This window comes from Orbicella faveolata, unplaced genomic scaffold, assembly GCF_042242905.1.
Source record: "Orbicella faveolata isolate gen_17 unplaced genomic scaffold, um_ofav_v1 contig_24, whole genome shotgun sequence".
Taxonomy (NCBI): domain Eukaryota; kingdom Metazoa; phylum Cnidaria; class Anthozoa; order Scleractinia; family Merulinidae; genus Orbicella; species Orbicella faveolata.
The window spans coordinates 23,497,207-23,515,000 of NW_028301552.1; the positions used below are offsets into that span (position 1 = coordinate 23,497,207).

Below are 17,794 nucleotides of genomic sequence, written 5' to 3' on the forward strand. Positions count from 1 at the left end.
TGCGACTTCGATTCTCAACGTTATTTAATCAAGAGAGCTTTACGGAATCAAAGTTCTCTCCGAATAATTCCGTCTTCTTCAGTTTATTCGGATTCTTGACGGTAGAAGCTAGATCTACATAAGTTTATAGCATTTGTCAGGCAGCTCTCTGGTCGCTGGCTAATCTACAAACTAAAACAAATAATTCCCGATCGGTTTAAACACGGTTTGTCTTTTCAGGAGGTGTTACTCAATGGAACAGCTTTAGCCGTTTGTCTACTGGCTACATACTGCACTGTACACAAATAAATTCATTTGAGTTATGGAACTGTACTCGTAAACGCTTTGATGGAAATCATTTTCTGCTTTCGCGATGATCTCGCGCGGAGCACATAAAAAGTGAGAATGTCAATCATGTGTTTCGCGCCAAAAGTTTACGCTCTGATTCTCATTCCTGCAAGTGAAACAAGTCGACCTCTCGCGACTTTCGTCGCTCGCGCTCGCCCTCGCGACTTCGTCGCTTGAATTCGCTCTAGGGAGATAAATCAGTCAAGGATAAAGAAAAGGTCGACTTGTGACAAGTCTACCATGGCGTCGATACAGCGATCATTTTAATTGGTCAATGCCCTCGCTATCTGTGCTTTTTTTCCTCATAATTGAACACAGTGTATTTATGGCTTCACTGTTTTATCAAAAATGTATGTTAGAAAAGGTAACGATGCAAAGAAACCAGCAATTCTCAGATTTTTGTTTTTTACCGAAGGCAATTGAAGGTGATTGAATTTTAAGACGAGTAGCACTGGGGACGAGAATGGATTGAATGCGGAATAGCTTTCTAGGAAATACGCCTATTTCTCGAGAACCACTGATTAGAATTTTACGAAATTTGGCACGAAAATACTTTAGACAACAAGTAACTGGAATATGGAAAAAAATTGAAAATTGACAGGGACGATTCTAGATATTCCAGTTAAACTTTTACAAGTGATAATTAAAGATCCCTCTGTTAAACTATTATTAAAATAGTGCTAACTTGTGAACATTGTTACAATCTTGTTTCATCCAAATGAAAAAGAAAATCTAACGACTAGATTTTCTGCAAACAAACAAAACCGATTTTAAAGGCCTGTTTATATTTATTCGTGTTGCCATGGCAACGGCACATACGTCAGCCTAGCTATCAAAAATCCGAAGTTTGTGTTGTTAACTTGCGTGTTGCCATTTTTGGCGACCAAAGGATCAAGTGTTCTAGAGAAAAAGGAGATTGAAACACGGGTATCAAAACTGTGATCTGACTGCTACATGACCCCCTACATGACCGAATTTACGTTTGAAAATACAGCCGCTGAACGGCTCCTTAAATTTGGGCTCCGAGAGGAAGCCTGGGTCCTAGCTGCAAAAAGTCTGTTGCAACCAACATTTTCCTAGAAATTTTGTATGTTGAAACTTTTAGAAGCGACTTTGTGGCAGTAAATGTGGCTGAATGTCCATTATTTTGAATGGGTGCATTTCTAGACAAGCCAAAGACTGAAAAACTGACGAAGTCTGCGTCGGGAAATGGCCTTTGCTATGGACTCGCGTCCATGCAAGGTTGGCGTATTGAAATGGAAGATGCACACACTGATATCACTGGGTTGAACCAAGAGCTTCAAGAATGGTCATTTTTTGGCATTTTTGACGGTCATGCAGGCTCTAATGCGAGTCTATATTGTGCAGAGAATCTTTTAGGGTGTGTTTTATCAAGTGATGATTTTAAAGCAGCCTTAAAAAGTGGGCCATCTTCGCCTGATTTGGAGCAGCTTAAAAACGGCATCAAGATGGGATTTTTTGAGCTGGACAAAACGATGCGAGAACTCCCAGCGTGGCTAAACGGGGATGACAAAAGTGGTACAACGGCCGTTACAACCATGATTACTCCTAAGCAATTTATCTTTGCAAACTGTGGAGACTCTAGGGCTATTTTATGTAGCAATGGGAAAGTGACTTTCCACACAGTCGATCACAAACCATCTAATCCAGATGAGAAAACTCGCATCGAAAAGGCGGGGGGGAGTGTTATGATTCAAAGAGTAAACGGTTCTTTGGCAGTTTCTAGGGCTTTAGGAGATTTCGAGTACAAGATGGATAATAACTTAGGTCCAGACAAACAACTGGTTTCTCCCGAACCTGAGATTTCTGTGATTTCAAGACAAGAAGATGTGGACGAGTTTATCGTTATCGGCTGCGATGGTATCTGGGATGTGATGACCAACGAAGAGGTGGGAGAGTATATTCGCTCAAGAATGCTACTTTCTGACGATTTAGAACTTATTTGCAGTGAGCTTCTCGACACCTGTCTGGCTAAGGTGAGCTGTTGTCTTTATTTTGGTTATTATTTTATCACTTATTTGCCGATGGTTCAAACCAGTTAGTTTGAACATGACCAAAACAGTTGTACCAAATTTGAGAGAGTAACCATCCGTTTCATCATTCTTACTAAGGGCTTGTTAACTAAGCTCAAGAGAATTATCTTATAAATATATCAAATGCTTTAAGAAATTCAGCACAAGTATTTTGATAGTCAGCCGATATGGTTGATATTCCGACAAATTATTCCAGTCAAATTTGTTGGTTTATATACGCAAGTGTAACGTTGTGCTTATGTAGTAAAACGTACTTTTCAGAATCCTTTATTTTTAACGGTACCAAATTTTCATAGAGATGGGTCATTTGGATTCAGGTGAAGGTATTTTCGGTCTAATACTCGTTGTTTTTTCCTCTTTTCAGAGGATGAATTAATATTAACATTAGCACAAGGAAAAAATATTTCAGGAAGTTCTAAAAGCTTCTCGTTATAATAAAATGAGTTTACAAAATCCTGCCTGCAATAACTGCGTGATGATCTAAACAACACTTCACTTAACAGCTTTACAAACCTTGATCTTAACATATTCTTGAGTAATGGCAGCTTTCAATATGCTGATGACTTATTAAATTGCAGTTTAGCCATGATTTTACTGTTTATATGCTTGCTGTCATTGTTGTTTTTGTTAAACTTAGTGCATAACCATCTTTGTAAATTTATGCCCAAAGAAGTTTTCTTAGGTTTCCCAATAACTGATTGTTTCCTGTTGCACATAGCATGCTTTTCTTCATGTCAATCATGTTAATTTGTACTTTCACTTTTGACTTTGGTAGGGAAGTCGTGATAACATGAGTGTGATCTTAATCACTTTTGCTGGAGCACCAAAGGTTTCAGAAGAAGCTATGAAAATGGTATGATACAATTAAAGTACATTGATACATAGACTTGAAGGATTTTGTAGTCTAAATATGGATGTATTCCAGTAATGGCTTCATACATTATTCATCTTATAAGATTCCAGCTCTGAAGGCAGATTCAAGCTTTAACATAATGTGGTGTAGTGTATGACATACATTGAAAGACGAATGATATATATACAATCTTCTGTCCAAGGGAAGGGAGCACCTTCCCATACTTTCTGTTAAACACAAGGCAAGGCTGTAAAAGGAAAGAAGACATTATTTTGTTGCTTGGATTGACCACAGATGACAGAACAAATAACAGTCATCAGAAGATTACAAACAGTTGGGAGATGTTTCTTTGATTCATAAGAACTGGTTGGGCAAAACACTAAAATGTTTTTATCTTGATTTTAGAAGTTTCAAAGGTGGAAGTAAATAAATTTGAACAGGAGCTGAGGAATCTTACAATGACCCAAACCTAGAAATCAAATTCTGCTGGACATCACTCACAACCCCTAATACTAGATGGATTATTACAATGCAAAACCTGAATCCTGCAATTAAGATTTCAGTTTTTCAGTATATCTTTATTTAACTGCCGTTGAATAAACTCAGATAATTATGACTAGTGTCAGATATTAAACCCACATTTGTGTTGGGGCATCTTGGCTTATCCAGTGCATTTAACTTTGACAAGTTCAGTTGTTTTTTCTTTGTACCTTTTCTTTTTGTTTATCTAACCACAAGAGACCCCACTTACATTCACACTAGTGTAATATTGTATCTTGTAATTTCTGTAACAGATGACTCAGTTCAAGGACAAGTCTAATCAAAAGGCCTTTGTGCCTGGCTACTCATGATTGCAATGTTAATGTAAACGGTAGCATATACAATGTGATGATTTATTAATCTTCTGCGCTTGCCAGCAATAAGTAGCTCATTCTGTATGAAAGCTAATTGATAAAGCATCATTGCACCATTGATTTCATTTGAATGTTGCATGAAACAATGTCTTTTATTGTTTTGTTTTAGTTTTTTGAGTGGCTTTTTAAATTTGTTCTTAACAAATTTGGAGAAATTTAGTCTCATATTTAAATTGAAACATGTGGTCAGTTAAAACACCACCTTTGAATACTCCCTATGGATCATACAATCTTCAAATGGTCTTGAATTTTAGTGGTTATCCTGAAAAGTCCTTGAATTTGGTTAAGGTCCTTGAAAAGTACTTGATTTCTTTATAATTATTTAGGTCATGAAAAGTCCTTGAAATTTAGTAATTTGTTTATGCCACTTTCATTTTCTTAAAAATTATATGATCTTACTAAGGAAAATTTGTCCATCAGTGACTTATACATAGTGATGTCAATAGGACAAATGGTGGGTATCAAATGTGGATATATGTACATGAAGCAAAACTGGATCTTTATATCCTCAATTTTGGGCTCATTGCAAGGCTGCTCATGTGGGATTAGCCCCAACATGAGTTTGGAGGCTATGTGATCAATAGTGACAGTAGCACATTCAAGGAGGTATTTTTGATTTTCCCTTCATTTCCAATATAAGTTAGTGATGGGAAAATGTGCATTTAATTGTAAACGGTCAAGTGCTGCAAAGGTTAGCTGTGTAAAAGAATTTAAAGGTGACAAACATTAGGCATGTGTTTAGAACAAAGTGATTAACATCAACATTGGAAAGCATTGAGAAAGCGCCACGGTACCAATTTTTGAGAAGTATTTTATTTTTGTGCCTTTGTTAAATTATATTTCTGTACCTTAGACTTAAGTGCAAGTCAGGTAGCCAATGACTGTGGTCATTAAGTTTTCAAAATTTTGTCACAGAGACTAATGTCATTGACCATGGTTGAACTATCTAAAAACTGTAAAATACTCAACTGAATGTTAAATAGGAATTTGAGGTGGCTCCATAGGGTAATTGTTTATCATGTTGCTCATGCTAGTGTTATGTTTTGAATGCTGTTTTTGCATTTGTTTTTATACCCAGTCCTCTCAAACTAAGTAAATGTTATAAGCAATGATGAAATAGCGTTTTACCATCATCTCTGTTAAATTTTTGGCCCTAAATCTTGAATTTTAAATGCCCAAACAAATGCATTTTTTTACCATTTTAGTGGTTTTATTTGTGATCTTCTTGAATTTCCTTCAGCAAAATCTTCCAAAATTTTCACAATTCATCAAATCAAGCGGGATATGAAGTTTAAACACAAAAAATAGGGTTTGTACAGACAATGTTTTCGAGTTTGGAAATTTTTGTCTTTTACTACTGTGGTAAAACTGGTCAGATAGATTTCCCTGCAAAATGAGCTCCAACAAAAGTAGAATATATATTACTAGTCTGCCAAATTTTATGGAATTTCACTAAGGGAAATGTGAGAAAATTCACTAGCTCTTGTTGACATCATAAAACATCGAAAAACATGGATGTTTTCTTTTAAGTGTGCACAGATTACTTAAGCTTTTGTCCTCAGCACGAGTGCAATCATTAGACTATAGGGAGCCACCTTAAAAAAAGGGATTAGGAATACTAATTTATTGAATGAAGCTTAGTCTTTGACAACTATTTCTTGTTCTTGAAAACTCCTTGAATTTTGTCTGTCTGATGACTCTCAAAAAGTTATAACATGTATGTGCAAAGCTTCAGCAGATTTGACCAAGGATCTTTACAGCACATGGACCAACTAACTTGTCAAGTGAACAAACGAGTGCAATTTCATTACACCACTATTCAAACTTAGCACTGGAGAAATAATACTTAGTATGGTATCAAAAAAGGCAATACTCTAAAACATTGCTTGCTGTAACTTAAGGTGGCCCCTTTGTAGGTTGTCCGACCAGCCTTACTTCATGGCTCCATTCTCTGTTGCTTTCCTACCTTCCCTGATCCTGTTAACCTTTCATTCTAACCATACTTTCGACTTCCAATAATTATCTTGGGTTCAGTCTTGGAAAGGTGGGATCCATTTCCAGATGTTTGCCTGTTACAAATGAGTTCAAAACAACTTGGCTTTGGTTTTGCTTTGCTTCTTCTTACTATTATAAAGCTTAATAGTAAGATTGAACAACTTCATGAGTCAGTAAACTGTTTTGTAGCATTCTTCTAATCTCCTTGCATGAAAATTAATATAATTTATTAGCTGTCTTCAATTTCTAAATCCCAAAGAATTTTTAGTCTGAGATCCTGGGTAGTTTTTGGTTTTTTGGTTTCAAATAGCCTCACCAGCTATTGAAAGAAGTCTTGTTTGTTGATCTGATTCCCAGTACCACAACACAGTTCAGTACAGTCCTTGTTTTCTCCCTGCAGTGACATTATTGCCTTTGACAATAATTATTTTCTTAAAATTAGTTTTGACCAATCTGTTTTATTATTTCTTTCATAGGAAGCAGAACTAAATGCTGACTTGGAGAAAAGAATAGCTGGTATGTGTGGTTTTGTAGAGTACATTGTGATGAGATGAAATAGAAGAGTAATAAGTATCTGAAATGAAGAGAATTCCAAGGAGCTCTTCAGGCTCAGGCATAAGCCAGGGTCATGTTTTATGCAAGTCTGGAGAAACTGTTAAAGCAAAACAAACCAAAGAATTCAATTTGGGATTTTTAACAAATTTCAAAGCAAACATGGTCTACAAACTGAGCACCAAAACTCATTTTGGTGCTCTGTCATAATGTCTGATCAGAGTGTAAAATTTGTCAGACAATTTTGCAAATTTCATTGGACAATGTTGATGACCAGCTGTTACTTCCTGCCTACAAAATTTCTTTAAGGTTACTCCAAACCTTCGTGGGTATCCTCCAGATAAAAAATTCATATACGCACTGTTTTCAAGGAAACCCCCACAAACTATATATCAATAGCAAGGTTATGAAATGTAGAATTTGATAAAATTATATTCTTTTTTGCTGATTGCTTTCCTAAGGTAGCAGAAGCAGTTAACACCAAAACGACCGACTGGTCTGACTTAGTCTGTTGAAATGCGATTGTTGATGGAAAATAACTGTGCAGTGTTAATCACAAAACATCAATCTCTCAAAGGGTGTAAGCATTTTTGTATTTTTATTGGTTATCTTTATATGATCTGTCAAGTTCCACTATTGCAAAATTCGCGTAATGTGTTGCATTAGAGGTTGCCGTGAGAAAAGTATTTAAAATAAAATAATTTGCCAACACTATTTTGTTCAGTATCTATCAGTGAATGTTCTGGCCAAATTTCACAGCAAACCGTTGATTCTACATACCCTATTAATTCATTTAAAGAGGAGTATGGCAAGCCGTTTGTAGCAAAATTTAATCCTTGCAATGTATGTTTAATCCTTTAAATAAATGGTTTTATTTAAAGATAGAAAAAGGCATTCAATCCAATGGTAAATGAAATTTTTGGTTCAATTCAATCTTTTAATTTTCATGATTCAATTCAATACCTGGAATATTGATTCAATCCAATACCTGGAATATTGATTCAATTCAATACCTGGAATATTGATTCAATCCAATACCTGGAATATTGATTCAATTCAATACCTGGAATATTGATTCAATCCAATACCTGGAATATTGATTCAATCCAATACCTGGAATATTGATGCAATCCAATACCTGGAATATTGATGCAATCCAATACCTTGAATATTGATGCGATCCAATACCTCAAATGTTGATTCAATCCAATACCTCGAATATTGATTCAATCCAATACCTCAAATATTGATGCAATCTTCCTGGGCCGAGGGTGGCCAACAGGAATGAGAGTAACTGAGCACTAGAGAGCACTGAAAACATGGCGGGCAAAGGAGAACTAGATTTAGAAGTTGAGTTTCCTAAGTTTCTTGCAGACATCTTGGATAAAACTAGCCTGCGAACAGGCTCCCGGTGAGCCCGAACGAAGCAAGGGAGCCTGTAGACATTCAATATCATTGATGCCGCCGTTCTATGATACCAGCTCCTGGTATCATGATATGATTGGCTAAATCGCTAATAGATGGTTTTCACTGTCACGCAATGAAAAAATAAATCGAACACTATTCAGTGGATAAAGTCGAGAAATTTTAATGTTATAGGAGACAAGTAAAGGAGACACTTCTCCAATTTTTGGGTCTCTGTGTTTTCCCAAACTTCAGATATTCGTCGAAATGTTTTGCACAAATTTACAGAGCCCAGTATGGAGCTGCCATGTTGGTGGAGCTCTGTGCTCCACCAACATGGCGGCCGGAAAATAGTGCAAACATCTGGAACTTACTTTGGTTATCTAGGTGACTGATTATCTGAACTGAACCAACAAACATTTACACAAGCACTTTTCCTAACACTTTAACTCCTAAAAAGGCTAAAATTCACTAGATAAGTGTACATTTCTCCACAAACGCGATCGGAATGGTATGTCACACACCGACATAACTCTGAACTTCAAACGGCACTGGTTTTTAAACCAAGCACACTATTGAGCTGAAAAGTTTTAAACAGATTTAAGTTTAGATCCCCTTATGCCTTGTGAGGATAAAAATTTTCGTGGCTCTTTAGTTTTGGATTTTGATATTTGATGACATCACGTGAAAATGATCTATTGTTGACATATTTGAGATGAATATTTGACAGATCTTTGTAAAATTATACGACTGAAGGGTACTTTATGTTCTGTTACAAGGAGGAATTTTAAGTAGAAGCTAGTGGAGTGGAGCGGTTTGGCAGTGCTATTGCAATTTTTTTAGAGGTCAAAGGCGTGGTTTCTGGACTTTCCGCTGTTATCTGCTCATCGCTTCGCAGAGTTTGACACCTCCATCATGTGCTTATAATTTCTTTAGGCTCATTTCAGTATTGCAAAATATGCTTTAAACTCTCTAAAAGTATTGGCTCGATTAAAACTGTTTGCAAGTACCGAAAATGTAGCTTCTTGACAGGTCTAATTACCTCATTGACTGATTTGTTACAGGCTTATCACAAAGGGCAGATAGGCACATCAAAAACAAAGTCTACAGGCTCCGATCACTTTGCTCCCTGAATTCTTCTGTTTCATGCTCGCCGAAATTTTTTTCCGTCCTCGCCGGGAGCCTGTTCACAGGCTAGGATAAAACGGAAATAATTTTTGAGAATTTTGACTCAGAAGTTGCAGAAGCACACGCCAAAGTTCTTGATCATACCATTAGTCTGCTCAGGTAAATGAGGCATTGCTACAACCCAGACACAAGGGTCAAGGAAAATTTAGATTCCATTGCTGCTGCTTTTGTAGATGTGCTCAGTGTGTTGCGCTACAGAGCTATTACTCCGTCAACTGTTACTGCGGATTCCATTACAATAGAAAGCAATAAAAGAGGAAATCATGGAAGACCATTTCTTAAAATTCCTGTTGAGGTGCTTGAGAAACTTTGAGGCCTAGGATTCATCTGGACAACGATAACAGAGATGATTGGAGTTTCGAGATGGACAATTCACAGAAGAGTGACAAGGGATGGCTTAGAGGATATGAGGGGTTTGGACAGCTTACCTGATAAGGAACTGAAATCATTCAAGAGTACATTTCTAACCATGGGAGTGCTACTGGATATAACTTCATTGCAGGTTTCTTTAAGTCCATTGGGTTATGGGTTCAATGGAGAAGAATAAGAGAAAGGTTAGCAAAATTAGATCCCCAAAATACTGTCTTGGGATGGGGTGGGTAAATTCGCTTTGGCATCTGGATGGACATCACTCTCTGATCCGATGGAAAATACTAATTCACGGCTGTATAGACAGATTTTCTCGGAGAATAATGTTTTTGAAATGTAGTGCCAACAATAGAGCAGAACAGTTCTTGAATTGTTTCTGGATGCTGTTAACAGAGACGGAGAATTTTGGCCTTCAAGAGTACGAGTAGATGATGGTGTTGAAAACGTTGGTGTGTGCGATACCATGGTGTAGGTTAGAAGAGAGGAGAGGGGCAGCTTCACTGCAGGGCCATGAACACAACCAACGAATTGAAAGATTGTGGAGGGATGTTTTCTGTTGTGCTTCCCACTTGTACTTTTACACTTTTTATAGTATGGAATTGTCAGGCATCCTCGACACTGACAATTCAGTGCATCTTTTCACCTTACACTTAGTTTTTCAACCAAGGATAAACCAAGCTCTTTGCCAGTTCACTGAAGCTTTCAACCACCAAAATGTAAGAGCAGAAAAAAGACTGGTTGCTGTTTCAAATGTGGCTTAATCATATGATGCAGCCTGAAAACCCCCTTTCAAATGGAAAGTCATATGATTTTGAATACTATGGTGATGATCCTGATTGTCCAACTCCATTGGACAGTGATAACAATGTTGTAGTTGAAGAAATTGACCTGGGACGACATGATTCAGTGCAGTCATTTGTATTGGAAAGACTAGATCCATTAAGAGAATCAAGTCAAATAGGAGTAGACATCTTCCAAGAGGCTCTAGAATTTGTGACAGTTAAACTTGGGTAACTGACAATTGCATAATACTACATGTGTGTGGGCTGGGTAAAGGAGATTATGGCCCCACTAAAGTGTTTTTCCAACTCAATTCACAACAGAAAACCTCACCGCGTATCAAGTAAATTATTTTCTCATCTTTCTTTTCATTGATATACAAAACTCATAAACTGCTTGAATTACAGAATGCCTAACTTCTAGCAACACAACTAAACTGAAGAGAAATCAGGGCATTTCATAACTGCCATGTGCACTACTCTGCCTTGTAACCCAAGGTTAATTTGTTATCTTATTTTCAAAAGTACCCAGGACACAAGACTAACTTCTTGGTGCAATGGCATAATGGCTACTAACAGGTCTCATGTCACTAGCCAAAACTAACTTTGCACCAGCCAGCCTTTTTCAAACACAGTTTCACTGACTTTTTTATAAGAGTGGTCAATCTTGGACATTTCTTGTTGCATCTAAAATGTTAATAATAATCACTAAGAAATTTCACTCCCATAAACACGAATCCTGCTTTTCTTGAATATGCTTATGTTCAATCTCTGATGTACTTCTATCAGTGTTGCCATTTTCTTTTATCTCCCTTTAATAGTTAAATATTTATCATATGCCTATTAAGGCAATTATTTCCATGAAATCCACTCATAGTTTCCCTGTTTTCATTAGTTTCTATTCTCTTCAGTTTTACTTTGTCAGGATAATTCTCAATTTTGTTTTCATCCAGTAGACCAGTACTCCATTCCATCATGATTGTCACAATGGCTAGTGAAAGTGCAAAATCTACTATGCAAAACTGAAATGTGTGGCTAGTTGGCAGTAGTGTTAGCCTTGAGCCCTGGGTAACCGATAATATTGGCAACAAATTTGTGCGATGTTTGTCATAGGACATCAAGAAAAACATGGTTTTTAGGAAAGAAGTACCACATGTGGGTTAAATAATGCAAAACATGAGACAACAACATTGAAAAACTTAAAACACATCCCAATGTTCAATGAATGCTGTCTTGTAAAATTTAAAGGTTCTTATTTCAAAAATAACATAAAGCCAGGTTTACACAAGCAGTTTTTGTGACAAACATGTTTCACTGTGTACATGGCACAGCAAAAATTTTGATTACAGTTCAAAGTTTAGTATGCCAGTAATGATTGGACAGCAGAAATATGCACAATACTAAAGACCAATGTGGTAGCAAAATTTGCTACAGTTTACGTTATTTGCTACAAAAAGCTAGCACACACAGCTTTTAATGAACAAATATGTTTGTCACATAAAAATTGGTTAACTTACATCTACAAAAGCAGCAGTAATGGAATCTAAATTTTCCATGTCCCTTGTGTCTCGGTTGTAGCAATGCCTCATTTACCTAAGCAGACTAATGGTTTGATCAAGAACTTTGGCATGCGCTTCTGCAACTTCTGAGTCAAAATTCTCAAAAATTATTTCCGTTTTATCCAAGAAGTCCGTAAGAACCTAGGAAACTCAACTTCTAAATCTAGTTCTCCTTCACCCGCCATGTTTTCAGTGGTCTCTAGTGCTCAGTTACTCTCGTTCCTGTTGGCCACGCTTGGCCCAGGAAGATTGCATCAATATTTGAGGTATTGGATTGAATCAATATTCCAGGTATTGGATTGCATCGATATTCGAGGTATTGGATTGCATCAATATTCCAGGTGTTGGATTGAATCAATATTTGAGGAATTGGATTGTATCAATATTCCAGGTATTGGATTGAATCAATATTCCAGGTATTGGATTGAATCATGAAAATTAAAAGATTGAATTGAACCAAAAATGATATTTGCCATTGGATTGAATGCCTTTTTATATCTTTAAATAAAACCATTATTTAAAGCATTAAACATATATTGCAAAGATTAAATTTTGCTACAAACAGCTTACCATAGAGGAGGGATTCTCTCGAAAAACAAGTACAAGTTTTTTCCTTCTAAAGATTTAGAAATAGTCACGCCTTCTCAGAGGAATATGTCAACTCAAAATGCTGCCAGCCAATGAAATAACAGAACCCCTAGTGTTTACAGTATGGAAAGTTGAGCTTCGCGGTAAAGCGATAGTGTTACAGTCACATTTTAGGTACGCACGTTTTAGGCCGGTGGTCAACAATAAAGGGCAAATTGGGAAAAGTGATGTGCAACAAAGCAAAAACAAACTGAGAAGCAATTGCCAAAGCATGATTACAAGAAGACACTCTTGATGAACATGAAACCCCAAATTGAAGGTACTTGCTAAAGGGTCTCTGGATTAAGCCGTTTGCCGCGAAAAGGTCGCTGAGGAGTCCATGCCTTTTGGGGATTATGACACCTTGACAGTTTTTATTTTCATTTTTTGGAAATGTTACCTTGAATAATGAACTTTAAGGTCATTCCACTGAAATAGAACCTGCACTGAGATTCTTGTGAAACTTTGCCTATTGATTGTGTACATTATAGGAACTTAAATTTTGAAATAAAAATGGGGGGTCCCCATGTTCGTGTACGAGCAACAGCACCTGTTTATACCCAACAAATCCTTATAATAGCACCATGATTGTAGTCACGATTGCTTGCTAAATTCACGTTTCCAACAATTGCTTTTTGTTCTACACTGAGAATTGGTCCATATTTATTTTACACAGAGAAATCTATTACTCAAGTCAAAACAACAGAAAAAAATGATAGGTCACCATACTCGTTTGCGAGAAAATGATGATTTACCTCCATGGCGAGGTCCAGCCGTAAAGAAAAAGCCGCCATTTTTTAATGCACGCACGCTATTCACACGTGAAATTATGTGCAATAGGGATGCGCAATGCAATACTGGGGAATGACCTTAATTTGGTTAGAAAAAAGAAAATTTGGAAAAAGTAGCCCCGCGAAGGTTTGGAGTAACCTCAATCTTGTTCCCAGATCTCTTGTGGATGAAGCCAATGGTGAGATCTGGTCAAGGCTGACTGATTCTTCTCATTGATCGGCTATTCAATCCACCGCACAAGGTGGATTGAATAGGAAATAAATTTTAACTCAAATGACAACTATTACAACTTTATGTGACCAAGTGTACAACTTAAATGCAAGAGAAGTTTCTTAATGAGACATGATTTTAATGGCTGACTTGTAACCTAAGCAGCAACAAATACAAGTCAACAAATTGTAACTAGCAGAAAGATACAGTAAGGTTCACATAGATAGATAGTTAATAGGTGACTAGAGGCCACTTGTGGTATTATTGTAAAGATATTCATCTCATTAACAGGTATCAAAATTAGAGGCATGGGTTAGGGCATCAGTTTTCTGCATTACAGATAGACATTGCTGTGAAGAAATAGAACATCAACTGCTACCTGGTTTTGATGTATATAAAAAAAAAACCTGTCATTTCTTCAGGCATCCCTAAGAGCTTTTCTATGACTAACATATAAAATAGCTGTTCCTCAATGACATTTTTATTGGCATTGCCATTAGCGTTGGCAGTGACATGTTGTATTTTTCTGCTGTAGCTGTTCTCCAAGATAGCAGTGACCCTGGAGTTGTTGACTTGTATTATACCATGCATTGTTTGTCCAGTGAGGACATCAAAGGCTTGCCGCCAGGTGGAGGACTCCCAGCTAAGTAAGTGTTACCTTCACAGAAACATGCACACAAACATTGACACATCAGTGACTACAGCTGGGTCTCTGGTGAATATATTACATACAACATTGAGGATTTCTTTGAAAAGGTCAATTTCAACATGTATATGACACAATTCAGTAACAAGAAACACTGAGCTTGTTCTATAGTTATTAAGCATTTAAAGGTAAAATCAACAATGAAACACTGTCTCTTGTGTTTGATATATTACATGAAAAATAGATAATGAATTAAATTTATTTGTTATCATCTTCCCATAAGGGGATTTTCGGAATAATGAAACAAATACTACAAATAGAACATATTAAATGGAGAATCCCAGACCAGTTGATTATGTTACAAGCTTGGCTGAGGAGCTGAACTTGAGTCTGCTGTGAAACAACCCAAGCGAGTTGTCAGAAGAGTACTGAAGCCTATGGTCTAACCACTCAACATGCTGTCTCCCATTCACACATAATGCAATGAACCATTGACTACATAAAGAAAATACAGTTGAACCCTCATTAAGCAGCCACCCTCAGGGAAATGGGAGGTGGTTGCTTATTTGGGGTTGGGAACAAAAGGAATTTGTCAGGAATCAGATTTAGGCTATATAAGCAGGGTTTATAGTAAACGCAAGACTTTGCGAGAAGGCGAGACTAGCATTTTTTTTTTTTGTGAGCTTGAGACATTTTGACTTTTTAAATTGTGAGACGGAGACTTCAAAGTTTAAATGCGATTGCTAGACGTTTAGACAATCAGACTCTTAAGACTTGCATACATCATTTATAAGAACAAGCAAATCCAGACCTTATGACTCTCTTAGCCTTGCAAAAAATCGAGACTCCAAGACATGCTTGTGAAAAAATCAATACTGCAGGACACACATGACTGCTGAAAAAACCTGAGACTACAAGACCCATGAAATTCGCCAAAAATCTGGGAGAGCCATGGTTTTGGAAGGACCATTTGCCAACTTCAATTTATTCAGATACAAACTTTAATTTAATAGAATACAAACTTTAATTTAATAAAATAGAAACTTCAATTTATTCAAATAAAAACATTCTTTAAGGCAACTTGGAATCACTTGGCCAAAGACAGTAATGAATGTGTGTTTGTAAGTTTTATCAGTGGTCACTTTCTATTTCGGACTCTTATCTGCCATCCCCTTGTCCAAAACAAAACCAAACTACCATATTAATTTTGGGTGGCTGTTTAATAGAGGTAAAGACAATAGAAAACCATCGTCAAAATAACCAAAAGGTGGCCACAGGTTGCTTTATAGAGGTGGCCAGTTAATAGGGTTTTTTACAGTATTTAACTGGAAACAATTGCAAGACTTTGATAACTGGCTGCTTTACAGGGGTGGCCACTTAATAGAGGTTTGGCTGTACCCATAACCACACAAATGTGGTAAAAAAACAATTTTAATTACTTTGGAAAGTCAATTGAAAACCACTCTGAAACAACTTTTACGTAACATTTCAAGTATGTTAAGTGTTCCTGTAAAAAAACAAAGGAACAATTTCACGTAAGAAAACGTTCTGTATTTAGGTGCAATGTGGGTATTTAAAAAAATGGCTGACTTGGTTTATTGAGAAGAGTAGTACGTGTATACATGTAGTATTGGTACGTTTACAGTTTTTTATAAGACTGCCTTAGATAAAGGATATCTCAATGGCTGTTGCAATGTTGTTAAAATGAGTGCTTTTACAATCTTTCTAGACAAGTCTTCATTCACACCACTTTGGAAAAACTGATAGCTAAACAGACAGAGGAGGTGAGATCAATTGTTTGTATCAATATGATCCATAGCAGAATTCTTATTGAAGACTCAAGGTGTACTACATGATGTAATACAAATTTTATTAGAAAGGCCAAGGTTCTAGCTTTCAATATGAGCTAATATGTTAAGGTACAATTCTCTAACTGCAGTATTTGAAACAATAAACAATAATTCTGAAACAATAAACGATAATGCCTCAGTGCCTTATATTTATTGCTTGAGTCTTATTCTTGTCACAGTTAGAAATCAAATTTTCAAATTCTTCATTTTTAGACCTGTACTTGTCATAACGTAAATCAAGAGTGGTGTTGGTGGTGATAACAGCCAATGTTAAGCCTGATGTTTTTCTTGTCAACCCAACTTTACAATGTTCTGGCATAATGATGTTGTTCTGATATTGAGTCAAGTTTAAGTCAATAACAGCCCTGCCCTTAAACGTACTGCAAGAAACAACCAACAAGTTAAGTTAATATTGTCAAATTGGAAACCTTGCTTCAAAGTTTCTTTGCAAATTATGGCTTACGTTTTCAATTCTGAAGCACAGGTTTGACTTTAACAATGGTTACAGCTGACTGCCTTTATTTGTTAATGTTCTATGCTTTGTTTTGATAGTCAGAATGAAGAAGCCATGGAGCTTTCCTGAAGAGAAGCTTGAGAGTCGAGGACATTCTGTAGCTACAGTTTTTGTGATGTGTTTGATTATTTTGTTTAAGTAGACCTAGATGTGGTATTAGACAGTTTCAAGATTGATATGTGTTTATATAACTTGTATTCTGAAATTTTCAAGAAGTATACTTTTGATCAGTGTAACAAATTAAAGCAACCAGTAGCTGATGACATGTAGTCTTCATTATTATTATTATAATCTTAAAATGTACATTGTCCTTACTTGTCAGCTTACAATTGGTTGTGATTATAAGAGGAGACTATTGTGATGTATTCAGTTAGCTTATCGCTCCTTTGATTTTACTCCTATGTTTTGAATTAAAAACATTACCCATCTCCCTGATTGGCTTTCAGCATGCAAGGGTTGACTTTAAAACTGATAGCACTCTGTTTGCGCCTCTGTTTTTAATTGGACATTTTCAATTTCTTGCTTGTCTCACAGTTTGTAGTTTCCCATAGTTGAAGTCAATTCCGTTTAGTGTAGATAATGCAGTGCTGTATATACGAGACTGAAAAAGGCTGTCAAGAACTAAACAACACAACCTACTAACTTTTTGGAAAACTGGTGAACTGTTTAGCAGTTCCTTTTTCAAACATTTTTCTGTTGTTAAACGAAATCAGCATCTTTGACCATTAATGCAAGAAGGAAAAACGCACCAATTTGTTGTTCCAAAAAGTCCATAAGGTCGTATTGTTTATTGTTGATACTTAATGCAGACAGCATTTTTCAATCCTAAGGTATATGCACTTTAGTGCGAGAATCAAAGCAATGTGGTCCAAACCATTGCCAAAGGCCATCTGTTAACAGGATGTTTGCTCGTCGATGATGGTGATGACGATGGTAATGGTGATGGTGATGATGATATTTAATGAAAACAGAGTAAACTGCCAGCTTGTTGGCACTTTCTGGCCTAGGATATATTTACAAACTTGTAGACAACCAAGAGCATTAAGATTAACTGATCACAAGAAAAGGTCTATTGCAATGTGAAGTTAACGGTTAGTTTAATTAGTAAGTTCATTCGAAGGAACAAGTATCTTTCAAAATCTGATCTCTGATAAGTAATTA

At 36.4% G+C, this 17,794-nt stretch overlaps 1 protein-coding gene across 2 annotated transcripts in view; it reads left to right on the top strand.

Moving 5' to 3' along the window:
- Window positions 1–1,354: 1,354 nt before the first annotated feature.
- Window positions 1,355–17,794, top strand: part of LOC110061642 (protein phosphatase 1B-like) — a 17,376-nt gene continuing 936 nt past the window's right edge. Inside the window, exons 1-6 of one of the 2 annotated variants that reach the window (XM_020768520.2) lie at window positions 1,355–2,324; window positions 3,157–3,234; window positions 6,620–6,659; window positions 14,159–14,270; window positions 15,999–16,053; window positions 16,676–17,794. The exon at window positions 16,676–17,794 is cut by the window's right edge and continues 936 nt beyond it. In XM_020768520.2, coding sequence (XP_020624179.1) covers window positions 1,479–2,324; window positions 3,157–3,234; window positions 6,620–6,659; window positions 14,159–14,270; window positions 15,999–16,053; window positions 16,676–16,702 — 1,158 coding nt within the window. In that variant the 5' untranslated portion in view covers window positions 1,355–1,478 and the 3' untranslated portion in view covers window positions 16,703–17,794. Of the gene's footprint in view, window positions 2,325–3,156; window positions 3,235–6,619; window positions 6,660–14,158; window positions 14,271–15,998; window positions 16,054–16,671 lie in introns of both variants that reach the window. The other variant, XM_020768582.2, reaches the window with a different exon arrangement.